The sequence below is a fragment of the Amblyomma americanum genome, chromosome 4 (genome assembly GCF_052857255.1).
Source record: "Amblyomma americanum isolate KBUSLIRL-KWMA chromosome 4, ASM5285725v1, whole genome shotgun sequence".
Lineage (NCBI taxonomy): Eukaryota > Metazoa > Arthropoda > Arachnida > Ixodida > Ixodidae > Amblyomma > Amblyomma americanum.
Window position 1 is genome coordinate 114,927,247 of NC_135500.1, and position 24,962 is coordinate 114,952,208.

Sequence of the window (24,962 nt, forward strand, 5' to 3'; positions counted from 1 at the left end):
GTGGGCACATACTGTTGAAGCCGCGAGCGCTTATATTTTTGCTTGTTTATGCTTTGGTTAGCACATTTTCGCGGGAAAAGGAACAAGGGAAAGGTGCGCAACAAGACACTGACGAAGGGAAATGAACGAGCACAACACGACATGCGTAGAAACAAGAAAGGCTCGTCATCCAAGAGATTGAGCGCGTCTTGTATATAACGAATGAGCGAAATTACGGCCTCACGTGTGGAAGGCACCATTCACGGATGGTCGTTACAGCCCCGAATACATTAATGTAATCACATAAATAAGGGAACAGAACATATTAACGCAATGTTTATTTACAGGAACATTTCACTGATGCAGTTTCACCGGCATCGCCTCAGATTGAGCAGTTTTAATTTTGCTTTTCGCGATTGGACGCCTTATCTTTGCTCATTGCCTTAGTAAAAAAATGCAACCTCGTCAAACATAACACTTAATCACATCCCTTGTAAGAGCGCGGGAGTGCTCGTTGCAGCCGACTTCTTGGAGTTCATGCCCTTGTAGAAAATGTAAAAACGACATCATGCTCCCAGCATGCAGCTCGTTTCTGCTGAAAAAGGCTGTGAATGCATTTTCTAGTTTAGTTACTAGCACTTCAATGCGGTTTGGAGCGTGCACCAAACCTCCATGGTCAGCCTGCCTCGTCAGTGAGGCATTCTAATCTCATTTTTATCAGCCTGTAGGTGCAGAATAAATAGCCAAGGCAGATACACATGCGGGGCATGGGAATCTTTTCAGTGATTTCCTGACAACGTAGCCATGGCATAGAAAATGAGTCGGCTGTTGCTTTTCTTTTCTACGCAGCCTTTATGGTCAAACATGCTGTCCTGCTCTTGCAGCACTGCTGAAGCATGTGCCAGGTTTCCCTCGTCCAACAGGTCATCAATTAGGCTTGCTATCTGTGCCGCCTTTTCTTTCCCTGCATCACAGGGCTGCAGAAGAGAAATTACGACCTCAGCTGGTGAATTTCCGTTCTTTGGCGGCTTTGCCAATTATTGTAGAAGGCAAGGTTATTACTATAAGCAAAAACTGCTCTGGAGAGGGGTGGTCTTTGCAGGCGAATGATTGTCTTACAATTCCAAATAAATTATTTAATTGGTCTTGGCTCAAATTGGCTGTCAGGAAATAATTGTATTTTAGTGATGATGTCATATAATTCACAAGTGACAGTGTGCTTTTCAGCGTCACTAAGTCCGAAGGCAGTCCCTGCACTGAGAAATACACCGCCGTGCTGAGCGGCATACCGTTCCCATTCATTCAAGAAGGTTAGAAATTCTAGAAATCTCGCACTTGCTGACTCTGGGCGAAGCCCTTGATGTCATGACAAATATCAAGCGTTCCACGAGCTTCAAAAATCGTTCTGTTGGCTCAGTTGTACGAAAAATGTTGTCTAGCTTATCCTTGTAAAAAAAAAGTCATTTCATAACCTCATCACTTAACAGCTGGAAGGCAAGGTAGACACGCATTTTGTCAAATGCATTCGGCTGCAAATGAGACAAAGTTAAATGTAGCATGACTTTCAATGTAAGCGCGTCTTTGTCAAACTTCCACGCTTCTTTCATAACGCCGACGTATGCATTACCACCTGGGATCTGGACTCCCTTAGAAGTAAATGCATTCCTTATATATTTTACGATGTTAGGAAAATCAGAAATGAAATGAAGGTTCCTTGTTTTGTCCACGGGATGTTGAACCTTGCACTTGATTTCCTGGGCTAATGCTGGAAAGATGGAAATGCGCTTCGATTAACACAATAAACAATATCGTGGTCACAATGCAGACACAGATTAGCGAAGCGGAAGCGCACCAGAAAGACGCGCTTTCACTCGACGAGCGAAACGAGGAGCTGCGGCGGGAGGCGGCGGCATCGGCAGCGGCGGCATCGGCTTCTCTGCTCGCCTAACTCGCCTGCCGCGAACAGCGCCACCTACGCTAGCATCGAAACAGGCTTCGGCGCGCTGCGGCTGGCGAGGGCGCCTGCTCACGACACTAGTCAAAACTTCTAGCCTCTATACCTTAAGGCAGGTTCACATTGGCGAGTCTTGGAAGTCGCGCGACAGGTTTAAATCGATTTGCTACGCTCTCTCCCCGTTTTCTTCGTCCTTCGGGAACCGTACTGTCGTGCGACGTTTGCTACTGGCCATTGTGGAATCTGCCTGAACTCCCAGCTGCGACACAAGACGGCGTCACCATCGCGGACGCTTCCATGCTCTCCCATACAAACAGTGTCTTATCGCAGTGGAGGCTGCGCCAACTCGCTCCACTGTGTCTACGCTGCTATGTAACCGCGGCTTGTGTTTGTGAGGAGCTTTTCATCGTGTATCGCTCCGCCATTCCGCGGGGCTGGCATGCGCAAGGAGCTGTGCACTGACGCGCTTAATCTTTGCGTATTCCAGACGTTTGCCTCTCCTGAGGTGTGCAGTGAGTGCTTCAGAGTGTGCGCGAACTGAGGTGGTGCGTGCTGAAGGACTTTGCGGATGCAACCAGTGGCGGATGCCATGGAGCTTCGCTCATCGCGGCGACGTCCGTCTCCTCAGTCTCGGACACGTGCCGGCCTCCGCGACTGCGGCAGCGCAGCAACTGGTGAGCTTGTCGACGCAGTGCTCGCTGCGGCGGCTGCCCGCTAGAGCCTACTGCCGATTGCGTCGCGAGGCTTGTGCCAAAGTTTTCCTTGCTTTCCTTTGTGCGCGTTCGGTCCGGGTGGGAAAGGGCGGGAACTTAACTTCAGTTGGACATGCGTCAATCGATTACTTTTCGCGAGGACCTCATGGTGGTGTACCCGTGCAAATCGCAAATAAATTGAGCAATATGACGAATTCTGACTTGCCACTAAAATGGTTCTAAGGAGAGCGCGTTGGTACTGTCTTCAAAATGAATTCGGTAACAATGAACGCTATGAGCCAAGAATTCACAAGTGCTCTAAGACATTGATTTCCAATGCCTACAGCATGTTATCGCTTACTGCAATGTCCTTGCTCCCCTACAGTTCGCGGCACATTTGAGACATGCCGCTTGAAAAGGGCTTCATCACGCATGCTCTAGAGTGTACGGGCACGCGCAGCATACAACTAGGTGAAAGCGTTCCGAGATAGAGGGGAGCACTACGAGGCCTGTCGCGCCTGCATTTCAAAATTTATTACGTGCGAGGTATTCGGAATCATCGACTTCAGCCGCATTCGCGATGGGCTGACCTCGCTAAAAATGAGTCGTATGCACGAGGCAAGTTTGAAATATTTCAAGTTTATAAAAATATATGTTCAGTGCCTTTGTTGTGCATTGTACTGTAGTGTCCCTCAACTTCGGGTCAGTATTATTTCTATTTTGTTCCCGGTGAAATTCGTACGCACACCCTTCCAATTTTATCATTCATGAACGGGCGAGCGTCGACTGCCCAACGCTACCGCGCTGGAAGAAGGAGAGGAGATAGCGTGCGTATGCATGGGCATGCTCAGCTTCGTCTGCGAGGCTGTTCAGATTAGTGTGCAGCAACCCCTGCCCATCATCGGCTGTTAAGCACCGGAGCCCCAAGAATCTGCAACCAATATTTTTTATCCGTTGCATATAGCGTGGGTGATTCTGAAAAGAGCATACACTTGGGAACAACCTATCATGTCCAATTAATCGCGTTGCGACTGTTGCTTGCGAAAAACTGACTGAAGAGGACCGTCGATGTTGCCGCGTTAAATCGTTAAGACGCTACCCCGAAAATGCAAGCGGGGCATAGAGTCGTGCTTGGAAAGCTAAGCATTTCCACCAGTCCAGAGTCACAAACACGCAGCACATAGAACACAAAACAAACGCTTTCAGAACTTGACTATAAAACTTGCTTCGCACGAAACAGAACAGCCAAGCAGACGACGCTAGCGACTGGGACATAATCGACGCGCATGCTTGTGCCCTCTCCCGATTTCCGCTCTGCTTCGCCTTGGCGCCGGGCAGTCGACCCTCGAGCGTTCATGTTAAAATATTGGAAGGGTGTGCATGTGCAACAAGCCCAGAAAAAAAAAAGTTTATTTTAGGTTATGGGGTGTTTAAAGTCCCAAAGCGACTCAGGGTATAAGGGACGCCGTAGTGAAGGTCTCCGGAAATTTTTACCGCCTGGGGATTTTAACGTACAGTACACTCACATCGTTCAGTACACGGGCCTCTAGCATTTCGCTTCCATGAAAATTCGACTGCAGCAAAAAAAAGTGTCCGGCACTTCGGTGTTTCGCTATAGTGGCCTTCTCAAGGACTTCCGACAAGACCTCTGCTCAAAATCTAGGAACAAGGTTAGATATGGACTAAAGCTGAAGGACAGTTGTAGTGCTTTTTGCGACACTTATTTATAGTGTAGATTAAAACGCGTTTCAAACTGTTTGCACATCTTGCTGCTATAGAAGGTTCACAGCGCCGTGTCATGGGGCTGCCTTTCATAGCGCTAACATTCATGGTTAACATTCATGGCGGCAGCCTTCACTAGCTGGCGTGCAATTGTTTCGTAGTATTTCTCGATATAAATATAATAACGCGTGCATGGCAACGCGTTTATGCTACAATAAGTTCACAATTACGTCATCCTCACACAAAATTGTGGCACGCTCCGTGCACGATGTCTTAGCGGTAAGTAATGAGCTTCACGGTGAGCTCTGACCTGCGAGGTCACTTTTAGTGACTGTCTCTCATGGACCGCGAGGAAGGGACAACCAGCCGGCACAGCAGCCGTAACGCACATGCTCTATTCCGAACATGGTCCACGCAAACGGCGCTTCCCGGAGCGAAGTTCAAAAGGAGCCCGCGGACGGCTTGCAATACGCGGAGTGACGGTAAGCGTTGTGCGCTCGTACGGCTGTGCACTGCATAATCTACAGTAACCATATGCAGGAGCGCATGTCGCCCTTTCCCGTTCGCGATTCGGCTTCTGAAACTTGTGTTAATAATGGGCACACTCCTTAACTTGCGAGCAATGCGGTCTCGCTACACACGCAGGCGAAACCGCCAGCAACTGACATCACGACGCCATGGTTTCGACGGCGGGACACCTTTTTCATGCGGCTATGTTGTGCACTTACCGTCGAGACTTTTCGAGATCGAAGCCTTTTTGTAGATTAGCTATCTAGTGCTGGCGGGCGTGTTCGTTGTGTTCGCTCGTTCAGAAAGGTGCATGGCGAACGAGCGCGAACAGGGGCAGAGCGTCCTTGTGCAGTTCGGGGCCGGGAAGCTTGCGAACGATCTCATACGACTCCGTTAACTCCTTGTCACAATTGCAATACCCAACACAGCAACTTCTTCCTCTGCCTTTCCACGTCTTCGTAGAAACAACACATTCGGCAGCCACCTGCGATACTTCTATTACTGCGTCGCTGCGTTCACGATGGCTACTTAGGAGGCTTGCAGTATGCTGACTGACAGTAAGCGTTGTCCACTCGTACGACTTTCCAGTGCATAATCTACAGTGACGATATGCAGCAGCGCAGAGTTCCGAGGGCGTTTGTGGCGCCATCTGGTCTCAAACGAGAGAACTGCACGCTGTAAACGGTCTATAATTTTGCCTGTTTTATTGTTAATTTGTGCATATGATATGACTGGTGGCAGCACTTTTATGAACACGACGGTTTTATTCTTTTATTTTTGATGTCACACTTTCGTTCTCCCCGAATCTGCTCATGCAAATGGTTTAGATTGTCCTGTAAACATAAAAAAGGATACGAAAGACTATACGCATTAAAGCAATAAACACGAAAGATTTTGCTACTGTAGCCGCCGAAAAAAAAAAACGCAGTGGCGTTCCATTGCGCCTGCTGTGTGCAGTGTCACCCGGCGAGAAAAGCAGAAAAAGCAACTAGATTAAATCTTACACTGTCAAAATTTAAGGTGCAGCTAGACGGCATCGTCAGGTCTCTTTTTGATGAGAATTGCTGGTCACTGGCCAAAGTCAAAAGATGAGAAGACGTTTCGGGAGCACTACGGCTCCTTTGTTCACAGATGAAAAGACGTTTCGGTATCACTACGGCTCCCTTGTTCACTGTTGTGTTTTTCACTGTTGTTCACGTCTTTTCATCCTTTGACTTTGGCCAGTGACCAGCTGTCCTCATCACCATGATACCTGACCAAACGGTATGCCGTCAAGCCCTCGACTACCGGTGTCTTTTTTTTTTTTACGAGGCTAAGTAAAAATGAATATGCACAAAAAGGTTACATACCGATACCACAGAAAAAGAAACATGTGCGTGCCGTTACTAGCCGTCCCTACCTGTAGAGGAACCAATGACAGCAACTATCTTTAACCTTAAACAGACAATAAAATCAAGGTTTAAAGAGCTAGCATCCTCAGATTATAAACAGGCCTACAGCGTCCACTGGCCTCAGTCTTTGTTTCGAGCCTCCACTATGTGACATTCCGTGTATGCTACGAGGATCCACGTTCGACGGCGCGGCGTAGACGGAGACCCGTGACAGCGGCATCATCAATTACTCAGCCATGCTCTTGGAGTGACGACCAGAAAAACCGGTCCCGCCGCCGCCCCGGGGAAACAGGCTTTATCCTCCCCAATTTCCGGTTACATTCCAGGACAATGGAGCTGTCAGCGGGCCAGAGCGCGCCGTACCACAGCCGACGCTATGCGATACAGCGAAGACGACATTCTTTCCCTCCCCCCCCCCCTTTGTCGTGGGCTATCGCCGGGAAGGCACCCACAGCTTCCCAGAAGGGCCGCGACGGACACCTGTCATGGCGGACAGGCAGTACTCGCCAAGAATGTGGAGGGACAGGCGCTGGTGAATTGGCTCCGAGGAGAGAGCCTGTGTGTACTCTCACTTGAGAGAGAGTGGTGGCGTTTTTGTTGTTTATTTAGTTTGTATTGTTGACAGACTCTGGGGTCGAGGCTAAGCCCAGCCCAAGGGGTGGTCCCCATCTCGCATGTTATTTTGGATTGGAGAATTGATGCTTTGGGCGGGCCACTGGAAATGACCGCCCTTAGTCCTTTGTTAATCAAGTGCTTAAAAGCGCATGTAAACGGATGCAGTGCAGTCTGAGCTGGGGCTCCATGCTTAGCATGTAATGTGATGCTACTTAGGCACTAACCTGCCCGGTCGATGAGTAAAGAAGTGCAAAGTTTGTTCTGTTGTAAAATTATGCTCTGCTGTCATCATCTACAAGCTCGCCTCCTGTTCATCTTCCAAGCCGAACGACACTAGAGGAAGGGTTTGTGAACCATCCTCGAAGAAACGGACGACTATTGAAATTCTACTGCAAGCACGCTCAGGACGACATCGTTTGCCAAGAGGGCCTTCAGCGCCGAAACCCGTCAGCGTGCAGCTTCTGCCAGCAACCGCTCGAGCCCAACTCCGGAGCCACTCCATCGCCCCCATGAAGTCGTCGGCACGTAAGCTCGGACGCCCCAGCCTCTGATGTATAACCTTAACCATGTGTAATTATTGAATATACCTGTTTGTTTAAACTGAGCCATACGGTGTCTCTTTGCCTCTCCGTCCCGTGTGGACCTGCGCATTATGGGGGTCATCACACTGGTGTCAGAAGTGGGGTCTCAAAAGCAAATGTCCTCTGAATGCTGTGACATTCATGACTTCAAAATTGTAATCAAAAGGGAATCACGGGACTGATTGTGGGACTTTTACCCCCATTTGAGAGGCTTGAGGCACTGGAGGGCTTGAAAAAAAAAAATGACTGTATCTGAGGGAGCTCCCACTCCACAGCCGTCGCTCGGAGCAAGCATGCTGGCATTAGGAAGCGTCATTCCGACGTTTACGGGAGATAAGACAGGGGTTCCAATCTGCGATTTCTTTTCCATGCTAGAAGAGATTGGGAAAATGGGGGGATGGTCCGATGCTCAAATGCTGGGAATGGCGAGGTGTAAGATGGCAGGAGCTGCTCATGATTTTGCCTGGCGAGACGAAAAAGTAAAATCCACAAAATCATTTGCGGAATTTAAGAAGCTCGCGTTTGAGCATTTCGACACTGAACCACGTCACGTGCGGGTACAGAGGTTCCGTGACGCCGGACAGATGGTAGGGGAGGACGTGCGAACATTTGCGTCGCGGCTTCAGCGCCTAGCACGCGATACGTTAAGCAGGGAGGAGGAAGGAGACCAGTTAAGGAAGAAATACGCGGAGGATATACTTAAAGAGGAAATGACCGCTTTGTTCGTGGCTGGACTGCAAGACCCCGTGCGCCGGTTCGTGCTCTCGCGCAAGCCGAGCAATTTCGACCAAGCCGTGGAGGCCGCATTGGATGAGGAACGAAATGAGGCGTTAACGACAGCCGCAGCGAGAGTACGCGTCATAGAGAGAGCGGTGCTCAACCCTGAGGTTGCTCTCTTGACAGAGCGGTTAGATCGCTTGGAACAGCTGCTAACTCATCAGGTAGAACGCCAGGTTGAAGCGCGCGCTCAACAGCGCCCATTCGCTGGAAACCGGAGACCGCCACAAAGCTACAGGCGCGGTATGCGAGATTTTGAAGAAATCGTATGCTTCGCTTGCCAGGGTCGCGGACACATCGCCAGGTTCTGCCAAAACGTGCGCCGTGGGGAGCCACAAAGAGAAGCAGGCGAGACACGCCCTAAGCAAGCCTACAGCGGGGCTCCAGATACCGAGTCAAAAAACTAGTTAGTCCTCCCCAGCCTGAGGAGCGTGGGGAGGGAGCAGTAGATAATGAGGTGGTGGTAGTTTGTGTGGCCGACGAGGCATGCCCTGTTGTGCGTTGCAAGTTAAATGGTTGTTGTATGGAATTGTTGATAGATACGGGGTCAAAGGTGACATTGCTTAAGGAGAGCAGTTTTAACACGCTTCGAAGGAAGGGGGACCGCGAGGTGTTGGAAGCGTCTGGTGGTATGGCAACCAAATTTGTAGGCATAACGGGGGATCCTCTTGGCATAAGTGGACTCTACCGGTTACACTTCTCTCTCGGCGGAATTGCATTGGAGCACCCCTGCTACGTATGCCCGGACACGGTGTCTCTGCCAAACGGAGTGTCAGGTATATTAGGGCAGGATTTTTTGAGAAAAGGGAAGGTAGTAGTTTCATTCTCTGAGGAAGAGGTTAATGCGGGCGGATCAAAAGTTCCGTTTTTGAACAGGAGAGGGGCTGAGATTCGCATTACCGATATTGACACCCGTCAAACAGTGGGATCATTGGAGAAGGTATATTCGCGGGTTGCCGTCAGGCTGGTCGATGAGGCGGTCGTCCTTCCTTGGTCGGAGCACATTTTGTACGCGTTTGTGCCTTCAGATGTAGAGAGCGGCGCCGTGGGAGTGCTTGAGCCGGTCGACTCTCTCAGCAATGGCCTGAAGGCAGCCGCGTGCCTCGTGACAGTTAATGACGCCCACAGAGTGCCCCTACGGGTGGTTAACTGTAGCCAGCAGCCACTGAGCCTTCCCAAGAACAAAACATTGGCTTTCTTCACCTCTGCGATAGAGCAACGTGAGCCCACCGATACGGTACTCGCAACTGTAGAGCATGCTAGTCCTTCGGCTGCTCCAAAGGTGTCGTTCGATCTTTCTCACGTAAAATCCAGGGAGAGGGAGGCTCTGGCTGGTTTGCTGAACGACTACTCGGAGGTATTCGCCGCGTCCAACCTGGATTTGGGCTGCTGTGGCGTTATAAAGCACAGGATAGAAACCGGCACTTCATCGCCCGTTTACCAGCGTGCGTACAGGATTCCTTACTCCCAACGTGAGGAGATGGAGCGGCAGGTGCAGGACCTGATTGATCGCGGCATTGTCGAACACTCAAAGTCACCCTGGGGAGCACCAGCACTATTGGTGGAAAAGCCAGATGGCTCGTATCGATTGGTAGTGGACTACCGCAAACTAAATGCCGTAACTCGCATCGATCCATACCCCATCCCCAATATACAGGAGACGCTATCTCAGCTGGGCTCTGCCAGGTACTTCACGGTAGTGGACATGGCGGCGGGATTCTGGCAGATAGCAATGGATCCGGCAGATGCCGAGAAAACGGCATTCAACACGCCCTCAGGGCACTATGAATGGAAAAGAATGCCGATGGGTCTGGCCAACAGCCCTGCTGTCTGGCAGAGAACCGCTGATGTTATCCTGGCAGGTCTTCTGGGGAGGCTGTGCTTCGTGTATATGGATGACATTATCATATACAGTGGCAGTTTTGATAACCATTTGCGCGATATTGAGCAGGTTTTGGTGCGACTAAGAGCAGCGGGTCTCAAGCTGAAGCCCTCTAAGTGCCAATTCCTCAAAAACGAGGTGAAATACCTCGGGCACGTTGTTTCAGCTGACGGCGTGCGACCGGACCCTGAGAAACTAAGGTGTGTCTCAGATTTTCCATCCCCGACTAGCGTCCGCCAGGTCCGGCAGTTTCTCGGCCTGATCGGTTACTACCGAAGGCACATAGAGGAGTTCGCCAAGCTCGCTAAGCCGCTCACCGCCTTAACAGCCAAAAATGTCGCCTTTCGCTGGGACGAAAACGCGGAGAATTCTTTTGGGGCCCTGAAAAGGAAGCTAATGAGTGCACCGCTGTTGCGCCACCCGGATTTTAATTTGCCCTTCGTTATGGCCACAGATGCGTCAAAGTTCGCAGTTGGTGCCGTGCTATCTCAGGTTATCGAGGGCAAAGAACATCCCGTTGCTTTTGCTAGCCGACAGCTGAGCCCCACAGAGCAAAAGTACGGAGCTACGGAAAGGGAGTGCCTCGCCGTTGTCTGGGCAGTAAAGCACTTCAGATGCTACCTTTACGGCCGCAAATTCAAGCTAGTCACAGACTGCCATCCTCTGAAATGGGTGATGAGTGTCAGGGACCCTAGCTCGCGACTCGCTAGATGGAATCTACACCTGCAGGAATACTGCTTTGAAGTTGAGCACAAGTCAGGAAAGACACATCTGAATGCTGATGCACTCAGCCTCACAGCTGCCGTGGCAGCTATAGATGAGTTTGTCCCCGTAGTCGACCCCGCCGAATTACGCACAGAGCAGTGCAAAGATCCTGACCTGAAGCGAATAATCGAAAGCTTAGAGGGCGCACCGTCTCACCCCGAACAGCTAGGTTATTTCATTGACAAAGACGGCACCCTGTGTCGGCGCACGAGGCCAACCAGGAAAGGGAGATTAGAGAAAACCGCTTGGGAGAGAGTCGTCATACCTCGGTCGTGGACAGAAAGGGTTCTTCGCGCGTTTCACGATGCGCCATGCGCCGGTCATTTTGGCGTAGCGAAGACACGCAGGCGTGTGGAGCGTTTGTACTTTTGGAGTGGCATGCGACAGGATGTTAGAGACTACTGTGCGAAGTGTCATTCCTGTCTCGAAAGAAAAACACCCAAGGGACGAAGACCAGCTCCAATTCAGCCGTTCCCTGAGGTTTCGGCTCCCTTCGAGCGGACAGGTATGGACATAATGGGCCCCTTGCCCACGACCACTTCCGGAAACAAGTACATTTTAGTATTTGTCGATCACCTTTCAAAATACGCGGAAGCGGTAGCACTCCCAGATCAGAAGGCAGACACGGTTGCAAGAGCATTTGTCGAACAGATCGTGCTCCGACATGGACCCCCGAGGCAACTCTTGACAGATCGGGGAACGAACTTCGTGTCGCAGCTAATGAGGAGAGTTTGCGAGCTGCTTAAGATCGCTAAGAAGCAGACAACACCGTACCATCCGGCTTGCAACGGCGCGGTGGAGCGACTGAACCAAACCGTGGCCGGGTTCCTGTCGCATTTTGTTTCGCGCGACCAGCGGGACTGGGACTTGTGGCTCCCGTATGCAATGTTTGCCTACAATTCCGCAGCACACGAGAGCACGGGCGAATCGCCATTCTTTCTTCTCTACGGCCGAGACCCGGACCAGCCTAGTGAAGTGCCAGAGGGCCCCCGTCGTGTCCCATACGCTTCACTGGACGACTATAAGGTTGAGCTAGAATCGCGCTTGCAAGTGGCGAGGGACATCGCAAAGGAGTCCTTAAAGAAAGCGGCAAAGCGCAGGAAGGAGGTGCACGATCGCAGTGCTAGAGACGCGCCGTTTGATGTGGGGGACAGCGTGTACATTGAAAACTGCCAAAGGCAGATTGGGCTAGCTCGTAAGTTCCAGACGAAGTGGAGAGGACCGTGCGAGGTTGTCGAGAAGCTTTCTCCGGTAAACTTCAGAGTCCGAGACGTGAACCGGCGTTTGATAAGGATACACGCAAATCGCCTCAAGTCGGCACCGGTTCAGTATTCACGAAATGAGGAAAGGGAAAGCACGGATTTTGATGGGGACAGAAGTGAAGCGGAGCGCGCAGATAGTTCGCAAGAAACGCCCTCTCCTGCATTTGTTCGGCAGGCGCCCGAGGTGACGGCCGGAATGCCACCGGATTTACTTCATGCATTGCTAGAAGAAGAAGCGCGCGAGGTTGCCGCGCAGATAACGCCAGGAGAGGCTCCTGCCACGAGCCCGCGCGAGTCCCAAAGCAGACAAAGGGGCACAGACTTACTTAGTATGACTCATGAAGGCCGATATCCGCTGCGAAATCGGAAAGCTAAGTCGGACTAATGGCGTAAACAGAGCGGAGTTGTGAACTGGTTAGAATTGTGTAATGCCGCAGCTCATAACATTGCTATGTGCTTATGTGTTAAGTTATCGGAGTTGGTAGTTAAACCTTTCTGTCATTAAGTAACACCTGCACAGGAGAGCATGCGGAGCGCATGCAGAACCTGCCCTACTTCCTTTCGTTATCGATATTTTTGTCTGTGCCGTGATCGTGCTAGAAGTGGGAGCTCCTTTGTAACTGTGGTAAATTTATTTCGTCCAGTTTGGACTAGAAAGGAGAGGCTTGGGTGCTGAGTTTCATGTTTATCTGTAAAAGAAGATCAGTGCTGCCCCTGGAGACGCCAGTATTGACAGCGGAGGCATATGGTGTTGTGCAGTGGTGTTGAGTGCAGCGAAAAGTGTTTTGTCGGACGCACTGTGCGAGGCGATTCAGAAAGACAAGGGGAGCTGCGTGGACTCAAATGTTCGGAGAACATTCTTCTGGAGGGTGAGCGAGTGTGACATTCCGTGTATGCTACGAGGATCCACGTTCGACGGCGCGGCGTAGACGGAGACCCGTGACAGCGGCATCATCAATTACTCAGCCATGCTCTTGGAGTGACGACCAGAAAAACCGGTCCCGCCGCCGCCCCGGGGAAACAGGCTTTATCCTCCCCAATTTCCGGTTACATTCCAGGACAATGGAGCTGTCAGCGGGCCAGAGCGCGCCGTACCACAGCCGACGTTATGCGATACAGCGAAGACGACATTCTTTCCCTCCCCCCCCCTTTGTCGTGGGCTATCGCCGGGAAGGCACCCACAGCTTCCCAGAAGGGCCGCGACGGACACCTGTCATGGCGGACAGGCAGTACTCGCCAAGAATGTGGAGGGACAGGCGCTGGTGAATTGGCTCCGAGGAGAGAGCCTGTGTGTACTCTCACTTGAGAGAGAGTGGTGGCGTTTTTGTTGTTTATTTAGTTTGTATTGTTGACAGACTCTGGGGTCGAGGCTAAGCCCAGCCCAAGGGGTGGTCCCCATCTCGCATGTTATTTTGGATTGGAGAATTGATGCTTTGGGCGGGCCACTGGAAATGACCGCCCTTAGTCCTTTGTTAATCAAGTGCTTAAAAGCGCATGTAAACGGATGCAGTGCAGTCTGAGCTGGGGCTCCATGCTTAGCATGTAATGTGATGCTACTTAGGCACTAACCTGCCCGGTCGATGAGTAAAGAAGTGCAAAGTTTGTTCTGTTGTAAAATTATGCTCTGCTGTCATCATCTACAAGCTCGCCTCCTGTTCATCTTCCAAGCCGAACGACACTAGAGGAAGGGTTTGTGAACCATCCTCGAAGAAACGGACGACTATTGAAATTCTACTGCAAGCACGCTCAGGACGACATCGTTTGCCAAGAGGGCCTTCAGCGCCGAAACCCGTCAGCGTGCAGCTTCTGCCAGCAACCGCTCGAGCCCAACTCCGGAGCCACTCCATCGCCCCCATGAAGTCGTCGGCACGTAAGCTCGGACGCCCCAGCCTCTGATGTATAACCTTAAGCATGTGTAATTATTGAATATACCTGTTTGTTTAAACTGAGCCATACGGTGTCTCTTTGCCTCTCCGTCCCGTGTGGACCTGCGCATTATGGGGGTCATCACAACTAGCTTATCAATCCTCTCTCGGAATGATTCCTTTCTTCACAATTCACGAATATGCACAGCCGGAAGCGCACGTCCATGATTATTGCGTAATGAGCCGAGAGTTCACGTAATTAACTTAACGCTATCAGTCCCGCTTGATGGATGGTGCCTATCCCTACTTAGGCACCCACATGGCTCGGCAGTCTCATCACCAAATTGTCCGACCATGTTTAGAAAGGAAGCTTGCCTGCATCGATGTCTTCGCTGCCTGGTTAGTGCGCAAATGGAACGCGTATCAAGATTGCGGCGGTCCAGCTAGACAGCTATTCGTTTAATTAGATGTCTATTTCGGAGTAGCGGAACACATCCACAGTTTGTTGTGTCAGTTCGTTTAAGGGGTGGAGGCATCTTAATGGGGACAATATTGGTGTCATTCCCTTTGTAACGGGAGATCAAAGGTTAGACCTGGATCTGCACTAAAAAAATAAAAGAAAGGCGAAACCTTCAATCACATGCCCGGTTACCGATAGCACAAGCAACCCGGTGTCGTGTTTTTGCGGCGTCGTCAGTGGCCAGACCACGATAAGTGGATGAAGACCGCGACATCCAGATCAATTGGCCAGAGACTGGCTTTTTAAAAGGCGTTTTTTTTTTGCCTTTGGCAGTTGCGTAGTGGTCTGAAGCACTGGCTAGCGAAACGGATCTGCTCGTATCGGCCTGGGTTCAAATTGCGCTTCCGGCTATATAGTTTTTGTTTATTATTTCGCGGTGTGCAACAAGAGTCAACGCAAAACGGCTCAACGGGTTCTTTATGCTATCGCGTAAAACAACGAGTTTAAGCAGACACTTTGGTCACTTATGTTCACGCTGGAGCATCTCGAGGACGCTAGCAGAGCTGCAAGTATCTTTTAGCCTGCTCCACCTCTTCGCAGTAAGGCTGCATGTTTGTGCTTGCGAAGCCGACAGCGTTCGCGGGGCTACCCGCAGTGGTGTCAAGGGCTGGCCGAAGCGCAAATACAATCCGCATGAGCGCTCGTCCCGCAGCTCATAGTTGGATGCTAGGGCAAGCAGCTTTGTGCCGCGTGTAATCACCGCGTAGCTCTGGTTTGAGATTCCGGACTGAATAATTAATAAAAAATAATCGATTACTATTGTGTTATTTCCTTCCAACATTTATTGCCATCACATCAATTTTTCAGAATACAATGCACTATTGCGGCTTGCTTGATATTTTGTTACACGTTGTTAATTTTCTATAGAAATTGATTTTGAAAAGATGTACTGAACCCTCTCAATGCATGCAATGGAGAGGACAGTGTTAAAACGTTTCAACACCTTACGCAACAGGTTGTATATTTGAGCAGTCCTTAGATGCTATAGAGTCAAAGTCCTCTACTAAGCGCCACGATTTTTTGTTTATCCGCGTTTTTGTGGAAGCGTCCGGGTTTGCTGTAGTGGAGGCAAGCTGTGGCGTTATCAGACAGGACGGAGGTTTACACAGAGCGGCCACATGATATTTCTCGAGACGAGGACTGCCGTAGAAGGCGGCAATGATGGCGGTGATTGGGTTGCAGTGCGGGCATGATAATAATAATAATAATAATTGGTTTTGGGGGAAAGGAAATGGCGCAGTATCTGTCTCATACATCGTTGGACACCTGAACCGCGCCGTGAGGGAAGGGACAAGGGAGGGAGTGAAAGAAGAAAGGAAGAAAGAGGTGCCGTAGTGGAGGGCTCCGGAATAATTTCGATCACCTGGGGATCTTTAACGTGCACTGACATCGCACAGCACACGGGCGCCTTGGCGTTTTTCCTCCATAAAAACGCAGCCGCCGCGGTCGGGTTCGAACCCGGGAACTCCGGATCAGTAGTCGAGCGCCCTAACCACTGAGCCACCGCGGCGGGTCGGGCATGATCACGCAAGATGATTCTCCACAGATGGTCGGTTGTCAAAGTGCCAGGCAGGAATTATCTCCGTTAGCACCTGTGTTTAAGTCAGGTTTAGTCTCTCCAACCTCCAACCTGTACCGGGCGTTACAGCTTGGTTTTTGGAAACAAGTAATTGAGCACTATTAATCAATTAGGGATAAAGGTAATTGAATTACGCGACACGTTACCGTTTGAAAAAGTATTCGAATAATTAAATTTAAAATAAAATGTAATTGACTCGCAGTGATCGCTTACCCGCAACACGTTACGTACAACTCTGCTCATGAGTGACGAATAGAGGGTGTGTTGAGCTTTTTGGAGAGCCCGACCACTCAGCCGTTGTCGCTGTTGTGCGCTCCGTAGGGTCTCTGTGAACTGAACGGGGCTTTTCCCCTAAAAAGGGAGACTTCCGAGACCTGCTGTTAGCCACGCTCCCATTTATTCTTTTCTTTCCCGCGTTGCATATCTAGAGGGCTACTTCCATAAAACACTGACATACTGATCGTTTCTTCGACGCGAGGATGCAAGCAGGAAATGAACGGACTGCCTAAACACAAATGAATTTCCATACAGAGTGAAAATCAAAGCTACAAAGAGAAAAAACATATCCGCACCGCCACGCCGCGACGCTATGGTGGGCCGTGTTACGTTTCGCCTACGACGCGCGGTATAGCCGGCGCGGATGCAACGGACGCCGGGGCTTCGTTCAAAGTGGCGGTCATTTTGGCCCGTTCAGCGCTGCCGCAACGCCTCCCGCCAAGCGCGTCCAGGCAGGTTTCAATGCCACGTGTCTTCTTGTGTGTGTGTGTGTGCATGTTGGTGCCCACGCTTGTCAAAGCGCGGCAGCCGGGGAGAGGAGCTCCCCAACTGGGAGGCCAGGAGGTCTGACCGGCGCCGGCCCGGCGGACGCGTCACTTCTCGTCTCAACGTGTCCGTGCGTCGCCGTCTCGTGCGCCTCATCCCGAGCCGTTCCTTCTTGCCCTCGACTCCGAGAGTATAAAGACAGCTGCCCCGGACGCCAAGAGAGAGGCTTCGATTTCTTCTGTCCAGTAACGTGGTCCCCCGTTTCTCCACTTCGGTTGACCTGACCGGCTGCTCTTTTGCGATGCTAGAATAAACAAGTTGTTCTGTTGGCAGTCGATTCATCCTTTGCCAGGACCTTCGGATGTTTCCAGCTGTGCCCCAGGCCACCAGGCCAACGCTACCCTTGGGGCTTGCGACCCATTTGCAACAGCCGTTGTGGTGGGTTTTATCCGAGGCATTAGGGTTTAAGGACAGTGAAAGGAAACTAGATTTTAAGCGGGTAGAAGTGACCAGGCGAAGGTTATCTGATTGGTGGCTAAAATCAAGACAAGAGTGAAATTTCACTAATCATGGCTAGGTGGCTTGAACCACCGCCCGGCCTAAATGGTTAAGCCTCTTTCATCCATCCATCCGTCCGTCCGTCAATCCATCCATCCATCCATCCATCCATCCATCCATCCATCCATCCATCCATCCATCCATCCATCCATCCATCCGTCCGTCCGTCCGTCCGTCCGTCCATACATACATCCATCCATCCGTACATCCGTCCATCCATCCATACATCTATCCGTACATCCATCCGTACATCCATCCGTACATCCATCCATCCATCCATCCATCCATCCGTACATCCATCCATCCATCCATCCATCCATCCATCCATCCATCCATCCATCCATCCATCCATCCATCCATCCATCCATCCATCCATCCATCCATCCATCCATCCATCCATCCATCCATCCATCCATCCATCCATCCATCCATCCATCCATCCATCCATCCATCCATCCATCCATCCATCCATCCATCCATCCATCCATCCATCCATCCATCCATCCATCCATCCATCCATCCATCCATCCATCCATCCATCCATCCATCCATCCATCCATCCATCCATCCATCCATCCATCCATCCATCCATCCATCCATCCATCCATCCATCCATCCATCCATCCATCCATCCATCCATCCATCCATCCATCCATCCATCCATCCATCTGTACATACACACTTGCGGCATAGTGAACTAGGTATAGTGAACTTGAGGTGAACATAGCATACGAACTCTTACTCCGCAAGCGCGTGCTCTTCGCGTGTAGCACTGCCGCTTGTAAAACGCGAATATCGGAGATTCGGCCGCTAGTCGCCGGGCGCCATAGCCGTATAGACGTCCTTCATGTTTGCAAACAAACGAGGTGGCGCTGCAGTCGCTAGCGGGCTCGGGGTAGGCTAAAGGCCAGGGAGTGGCGTCGCGGAGAGGTGTTGAGTGCGGGTTTCAAGGCTTGTAGGCACGTTTTCAGTTTCTGCGATTCACAGCAAAGGTTGATGCTTCCAACTTAGTAATTTCTCGAAGTACACGCGCTCGCATTGGCCACGTGGGGCGTATTCAGAGAAATAGTTCGCCAAGTGTATTGTATATATGGTACGTAGTAAACCGAAAGCGTTTCTGTTTACTACGCTAGGCATTGGATAAAATAAGTTTTTGACACTCTGCAGTTGCCGGAATGATTTTACTTCGGGACAGTAGTGAGGGGAAGTACTGGCGCTGTTTCGGCGGAGCAGACGTCGGCTCACCATCTGTTGACACACGCGCTGCGCTGTGCGAAAAGTGGGGACAGCGTTGTGTACCCGATCTCCTCTGCCTCGCTTAAGCGCTCTTTTTTGTCGCATAACCACGCACCAGCCAGGCCGACTTCTCTCTCCCCTTGCTAAACTGGTCTACTTGGTGAAAATTTTTGATTTCTGGAATTATTTTATTTCCTATCCCTGGGGTCTTCTGTTTCGTGAAGAAAAATTATAGCAAAATAGCAATAGAAATCTATAAATTACGCTTTTTAAATGTGTGGTCATGGAAGATTGTGAGGTAACTTCTTTGATTTATTTGAGGTTTCCTTTAATTTAAGTGCCGCATTTCTTTGACCAAAGCGAAGGCGAAGAGGCCATAAACGAGGGAATAAACTTAAGGTTCGTTTTGTGACCTTTCACATTTTCTGCGTTCGCATTACTCACCCCGTCGTAATTTCGTAACGAATAAAATAGAATGATCTATTTGTCGCAAATGGTTCCTGAGACATTGAGGAGTGTAGTAAATCTCTCGACTTTTTTTCCTACACGTGCAGTACTATGTGTTATTTTTGTAAGCAATGTTTTCATGTAACTATGCATGCTTATAAGTACTGATCATCTAAAAAAGAACAAATAGCGTTATCATACAGAACAGGGCTTTGTGAGCATGCTGGCATAAAAAAAATTGCGCCCTTTCTACACAATTATTTAAGGCCTTCGCGGGTGACTTGACGAAGGTGTTAATCATAATTACCCAAGAACTGCACCAGGTATAGCTAAAAATAAAACGCATTACTGAAACTAGCGCAGCAATTTCACATTTGCACCATTTTAGTTAACGCACCAAAACACTTTTCTTTGCCGCGTCCTCTCTCAATCCCGCTACGTGCCTCTGTTAATAGTCCGGCTGTGGCTGCTTGTTTCCAAACAAGCTGCGCGATCATGTACTACCTCATGAAACAGCTTATCACACATGCATGTCGCATGCAATAAAAAGCTTGTGGCTTTTAGCACACTTAAGGTACGCTATTAAACGCGCTATTAAAACATGCTGTACAGTTAACAAAAGAACGCATTCCTTGGGGGCGAGTGAGCCTGCCGGCGCCCCGTGCACACCGGCTCAAGGTGATAAATACCTGCGCTGCTACGTATGTGCTTTTTTCCTTGCGCAGTTACAAGCCTACTATGCTGACGTTCAGGTGAATGAACGCAGTAACTTGCATGCTGTTAAGTACATTGAGTGGCAGTGCCGATCGACTCCCAGACTTTGCGCTTTACTACCGCGGCCCATTCCCTGTTAGCCAGTTTCCTAATGTGGTATTTATATGGGAGAAATCTATCGAGGCTAATTTAAATTTCCTTTTATGCTACTACGCGGATTCAACAGTGACGCAGCACGTCAATACAAGCTGCTTCTACAGTGCGCAGGCATGATGCAGCCGCCGGTAGCTGCGGCAGCTGCGGTAGGCACTGGCAGGTGGAACCTGTTTTGCCTACCATGCGAAAGTCGCTGCTGACATCAGCGCCACCGCATCTTCGTGACGTCGTAGGGTGAAGGAGGTCTATATGTAATATGTCATAAACGAACGTCGCTGCGATTGGGCAGATGCGCTTGCTAGTGCTGTTGGGGCCTGTCGAGAAAACAGGCACAGCGGCGAAAGTTGGTTCGCAGGTTTGGTTCCCCTCGATTCTGGGATCGAAGCTCGAATAGTGGTCAAAGACAGCCGCGCTTAAGTGAAACCAGAACCGCAAGTAGTTAAGGTGGCTGTTCCACTGCCGCCATCTTGCGAGTAGTTCCGATCCTGCCAACAGGCTACGACACTGATCCGTGACTGAGAAAGTCTCTTCCCGTCTTGCCCCCGAGGGACGGGAGACTTGTTTTGGTTGAGATGTTGAGGTATGGGTCCCCTCCTTTCGTGACCCCTGCTGCGTGCAGGCTTTTCTTTTGTTGCTGCGGGTGCCTTCGGAGGGTTACAAACGAACCATGGCAAACCCGGCAGCTTGTGCCCGTCGTGTGTAGGGGCAGGAGTTGGCTGGGGTGACTCGGCATGGTTTTTTCTCTGCCTGCCCCTTGCTAGGTTTTCCACAACCGCACAAGGTAGCTGAACAACGGCTTGCTAGCTTGCCTAATGCGCGTGAGACAAATAAAGGACGTTGATCACCAACTATAGTTGGGTACACTTCAAGAACGAGACAGCATATTCTCTCAAAAGTGGTCCTCCAGCCCAGCGCGTCAACCTAACAACTTTCTGCGGCTATGCAGCCAATGCTAAGCTAAAGAGGGAAGAAGGCCCTTTTGTCCTTGTCGCGAGTGGGGCATCCTTTATTCAGGCTATGGTTGTAGAAGGGTCAAGGGAAAGGGTTAGAGAGCCGGGACATAGAGGGTACCGTCTTTGTCGTAACGGCATCAGAGGTGGGGTGATCTTTGTTCGGGATAAGGATGGGCGGCACGGGAAAAAAGTATTGTTTCCTTTTCCCGCATAGCCACAGAAAGCTGTACTGTCGACGTTACTGTCTGGAGGGACTCCTATGAGCGTATGTGCCACTTCGTCCTTTAGTTGTACATATATTAGTATGGGCAAAGAAAAAGAAAGGAAAAGAATGCTGCCCAGTCCGCACCACCTAAGGCACAACGTCGATAAAGTGGAAACTTGGGAGAGTTAGTGATACATAGTCGACATAATTGCACAGCGCAAATTTCTAAGTAAGCGAAAAGGGAAAGCGGATGCCAAAAATAGGAAAGGTTTGATATTATGCAAATTATATTTGTTATATTTATGTCCCATGTACATATTTCTGGCGTTTTTTTTTTCAATGAACCTTATAGTTGAAGTCGGTGCCTTTCTTGTGTCCTTCCTTCTACCCTCATCTTTTGAGCGTGCAAACACTTCGCCACTGCTGATGCACAGCAATAATACTAGTCCGAGCACTCCTGGTCTAGAGTGCAACCTGCCAACTGTAGTGTTCAAAAAATTATTTTTTTATCAACTTATACTAAATCTTTGATAATACAACTATAACAAAGACAGCTTGACAACTTCTGTCAACGCTCGGACAACAAGGTATATATAGAAGTGTGCAATTGCCAATGCCTGTTTACCATTGAGATGAATAGACATTGCGCAAGAGACGTGAAATTGCTGCCGAGATGGTTAGCATCGTAGGGTGTCGGAACGTGTTGACCTCAGAAAAGATATTCGTCGTACATGCGGCGGCATTTTGTAACCGGTTCTGATCAACTTAGAGAGAATTACCAAGGTTTACAAAAATGCAGTATAGATGCATATCATTCACGAGGCGGAGTCAGACTAAACATTGTACGAAGGGGGGGGGGGGATGTGCAGGAACGTTGCCGAATAAGGGATCGGCTACAAAGGGATAGTTCTGTAGGCTCATAGGGCGTCCCCCTCCCCTCTCCCGCTTGGACCCTCAACTGCGTGCTCTTATTTATGTTAGACGTACGTCTTTCTCGCATGCAGTTAACACCATTAGGTTGCTTATTGCCTCTAGAAATTTCCATCGCGTTTTGAAATGTATATCTTACTCGCTTTGCGTCGATTTTCCCCGATTTGAGTTTGATCACAGATGCGAACAGCACGCGCGTGTGTGTGGGTATTCGCGCGCGCGTAGCTGGAAATTGAATTAACAGCTGTAATTTTCATACCGCCTGTTGTCAGGCCACTATTACACGCTTGTAATCATTTTCAGATATTTTTTTTCTGGCAGTATTTTATTCGACACTGAAACGTGATGTCAAGAGTGGCACGCTATGGAAGAACGTTGGCAGCTGCTCCGCTGTCTTGCTTCAGCTTCCCGTGATAATGCACGCGCTAAAAGCAGGGTGCATGCCTTGGTAGTCTTCGAACCTATATATTGGGTGGACTACTGTTCATTATATTAATGTAACCAGAGTGTATTGTCGTATTTATTGCGCACGGAACACGGAAGAAACGTGTGTGCTTTTGTGTTGAGTCCTGCTTTTGGTTTCTTGGCTTGGTAACAAATAATTTTGAGATGGGGCAGTTGCCATGCATTCACACATTTGCACCAAAATAATTGGCTTCCGATTTTTACTCCATACAGCACCGTTCACTGCTTGCGAAGCAATTTTTTTCTGTAAACACTAAATGATTAAACACATCGACCAGATCGCATTGTGTTGGATCTGAATTTTTTAATGAATTTGTCCACACAAATGCAGTACAGCGGCTATGCATGCCGTATGCGGACAAACAGACAAAAGAACATACGCCTAAGCTCTTCCATGTCAAGCCTTGCTAGCATGGTCAGACGCCACCTTTCAGAACGCAGCAAGGCGACATAATAAAGCGAGCTTCAAATGAAAGCGGAACAAAATGGGCGCTCACTCGGAGGATGGCTCCGGCACCCGGATGGCCCGAAACCGTTCTTGGTTGAGATACGGACCGATTCATTCTCGAAGCGCACAGCCTGACGACCTCTTAGGTCGCTACACGATAGAGATGAAACAGGCGTCAAGAAGTTAGACGTTTCCAATCTGTGCCTTTTGTACCTGGCCCTACCACTGTACCCCGCCTGCAGGACAGGCACGCAACTCTGGGCTAAGCTGGCAAGGAAAGGAGGCGGTCCTTCGTGCCAGTTCGGGGGAAGGGGACTTCTCAGCACTATAGTCGGTTACAACTATAGAACGAAGCGGATTATGCAACTCTGATGGAGACCTTCAGCCAATGACGTCCATTTCTGTGCCTATGCATGCAGCCAAGTCTGCGAAAGAGAAGGAAGGAGACGGCGCTTTGTCCCCGTGTCGTCGAGAGTGCATTTTTCTTTGTTCGGGATAAGTCTGAGCGTAGCCTTATCATAACACAAAAGGAAGGAAAAGATTTTTGCTCCAACGGCATCTGTCATCGTCTCTAGGAGCACCTAAGCCGGGGCGGCAGAAAGGGAAGGGACAGCGAGCTGACAGGTAGGAGGGAAATAAAAATGTGAAAAGACAGTTAGAAAGGAGAGCGTAGTAGTTGGTGTGGCGCCCCCGTCTATTGTGTCAGCTTCACTGGCCACTGCAGGAGGGGGAGGGGGGGGGGCGCTCACCTTTCGTACATGTCCGCGTGAGAGCGTCTTTGCGCAAAAGCGCTGAATGTTCTCGGTGGTGTCGTGTTCGGCATCAGTCGGTCGTGGCGGCTTCAGTCTCCACCGGGTGGAGACCGAACAGAACACTCGCGGCACCGCCGCATAACTTTGCCGAACTGGAGAAGCGAGTGCAGGTGAATCGAGCACTCTCCAACTTCCCCTCCCCACCGCTAGCCGGAACATCAAACAACCAACGACACGACGCAAAAGCCTGTCTCTTTCCCTTTCCTATCTCTTTAGCAATGCCAAAGCTGTCCACGAAAAATAAGACGACGCCCAGAATGCGTTTCACAGCGTCAGGTGAAAAAGCAATCCATCAAAGCAATATGGCGGCAATCTGCTTGGAAGTAACACATGTTCAACACAGAGTACAGGGGACAAAATGGAGGGTAAGGGGCAAACATCGTGGAGACATCAGACGTTTTAGCACACCGGAGACGTACTACCGGTTGCGCATGATCAGTGGCTCCGTCTCACCTCAACAATGCCACTGCGCATGCGCAAGAGGGGTCCGTTATACTTTTTCGGTAGTACGTCTCCGGTAGCCTCGTGAACACCTCCCGATTTTAGTTAATTTTAGCTGTTTGCGGCGCCACACTCCTCATTTTTCTTAACGATAAGCATTTAGTACATGTGCACTAATGTAGATGGCGCTAAGTACTAGATTTATCTAACATTTATGGAATGTCGCTGCGTTATTGCTATTATTGTTTGTATTTTGTGGACATTGCAGTTGGTAGTTGTTACAAGTTGATCAAAAGAATGAGAGCCGATTATTTTAAGAGTGCATTTAAAAGAAAAGACGCCGCGGAACGTTTCAGGAGCTTTATTGTGCCCTACACAAGCACAACGAAAAAGGTAGCTAAAATCAACTTGACAGTGCACATTCTCCAAAAGGCGTAGAGTAATGGCGATGCTTAGCCATATAGAGCGAAGTATTAGTTTCTTCGCGCAAAATCTCAGAATTGCCAAGTGCTGATTACCTCAACAGTATAGCATTTCGTTTTCAACTTTTTCGAAAAAACCCTAAATTTGATCAGGAATGAAATTTAAACTAAATGAGGCAGATGAATGATCATTTCAGAAAAGGACGAATGCACGATCTCAATCTACACAAAAAGTCGCCGCAGGACAATGCATATCCCTAAAGTTATTGCAGATTACATTGTTCTGTTTTCTATGTTTTTCAGACATGCGTGGCTAATA

General features: G+C 49.7%; 1 protein-coding gene across 1 annotated transcript in view; it reads left to right on the forward strand.

Annotated features, from left to right (window-relative positions):
• Positions 1-2,180: 2,180 nt before the first annotated feature.
• The window catches only part of LOC144129772 (histone-lysine N-methyltransferase PRDM9-like), a 71,334-nt gene continuing 48,552 nt past the window's right edge, over positions 2,181-24,962 (forward strand). Inside the window, exon 1 of the mRNA XM_077663847.1 lies at positions 2,181-2,607. Coding sequence (XP_077519973.1) covers positions 2,502-2,607 — 106 coding nt within the window. The 5' untranslated portion in view covers positions 2,181-2,501. The remainder of the gene's footprint in view (positions 2,608-24,962) is intronic.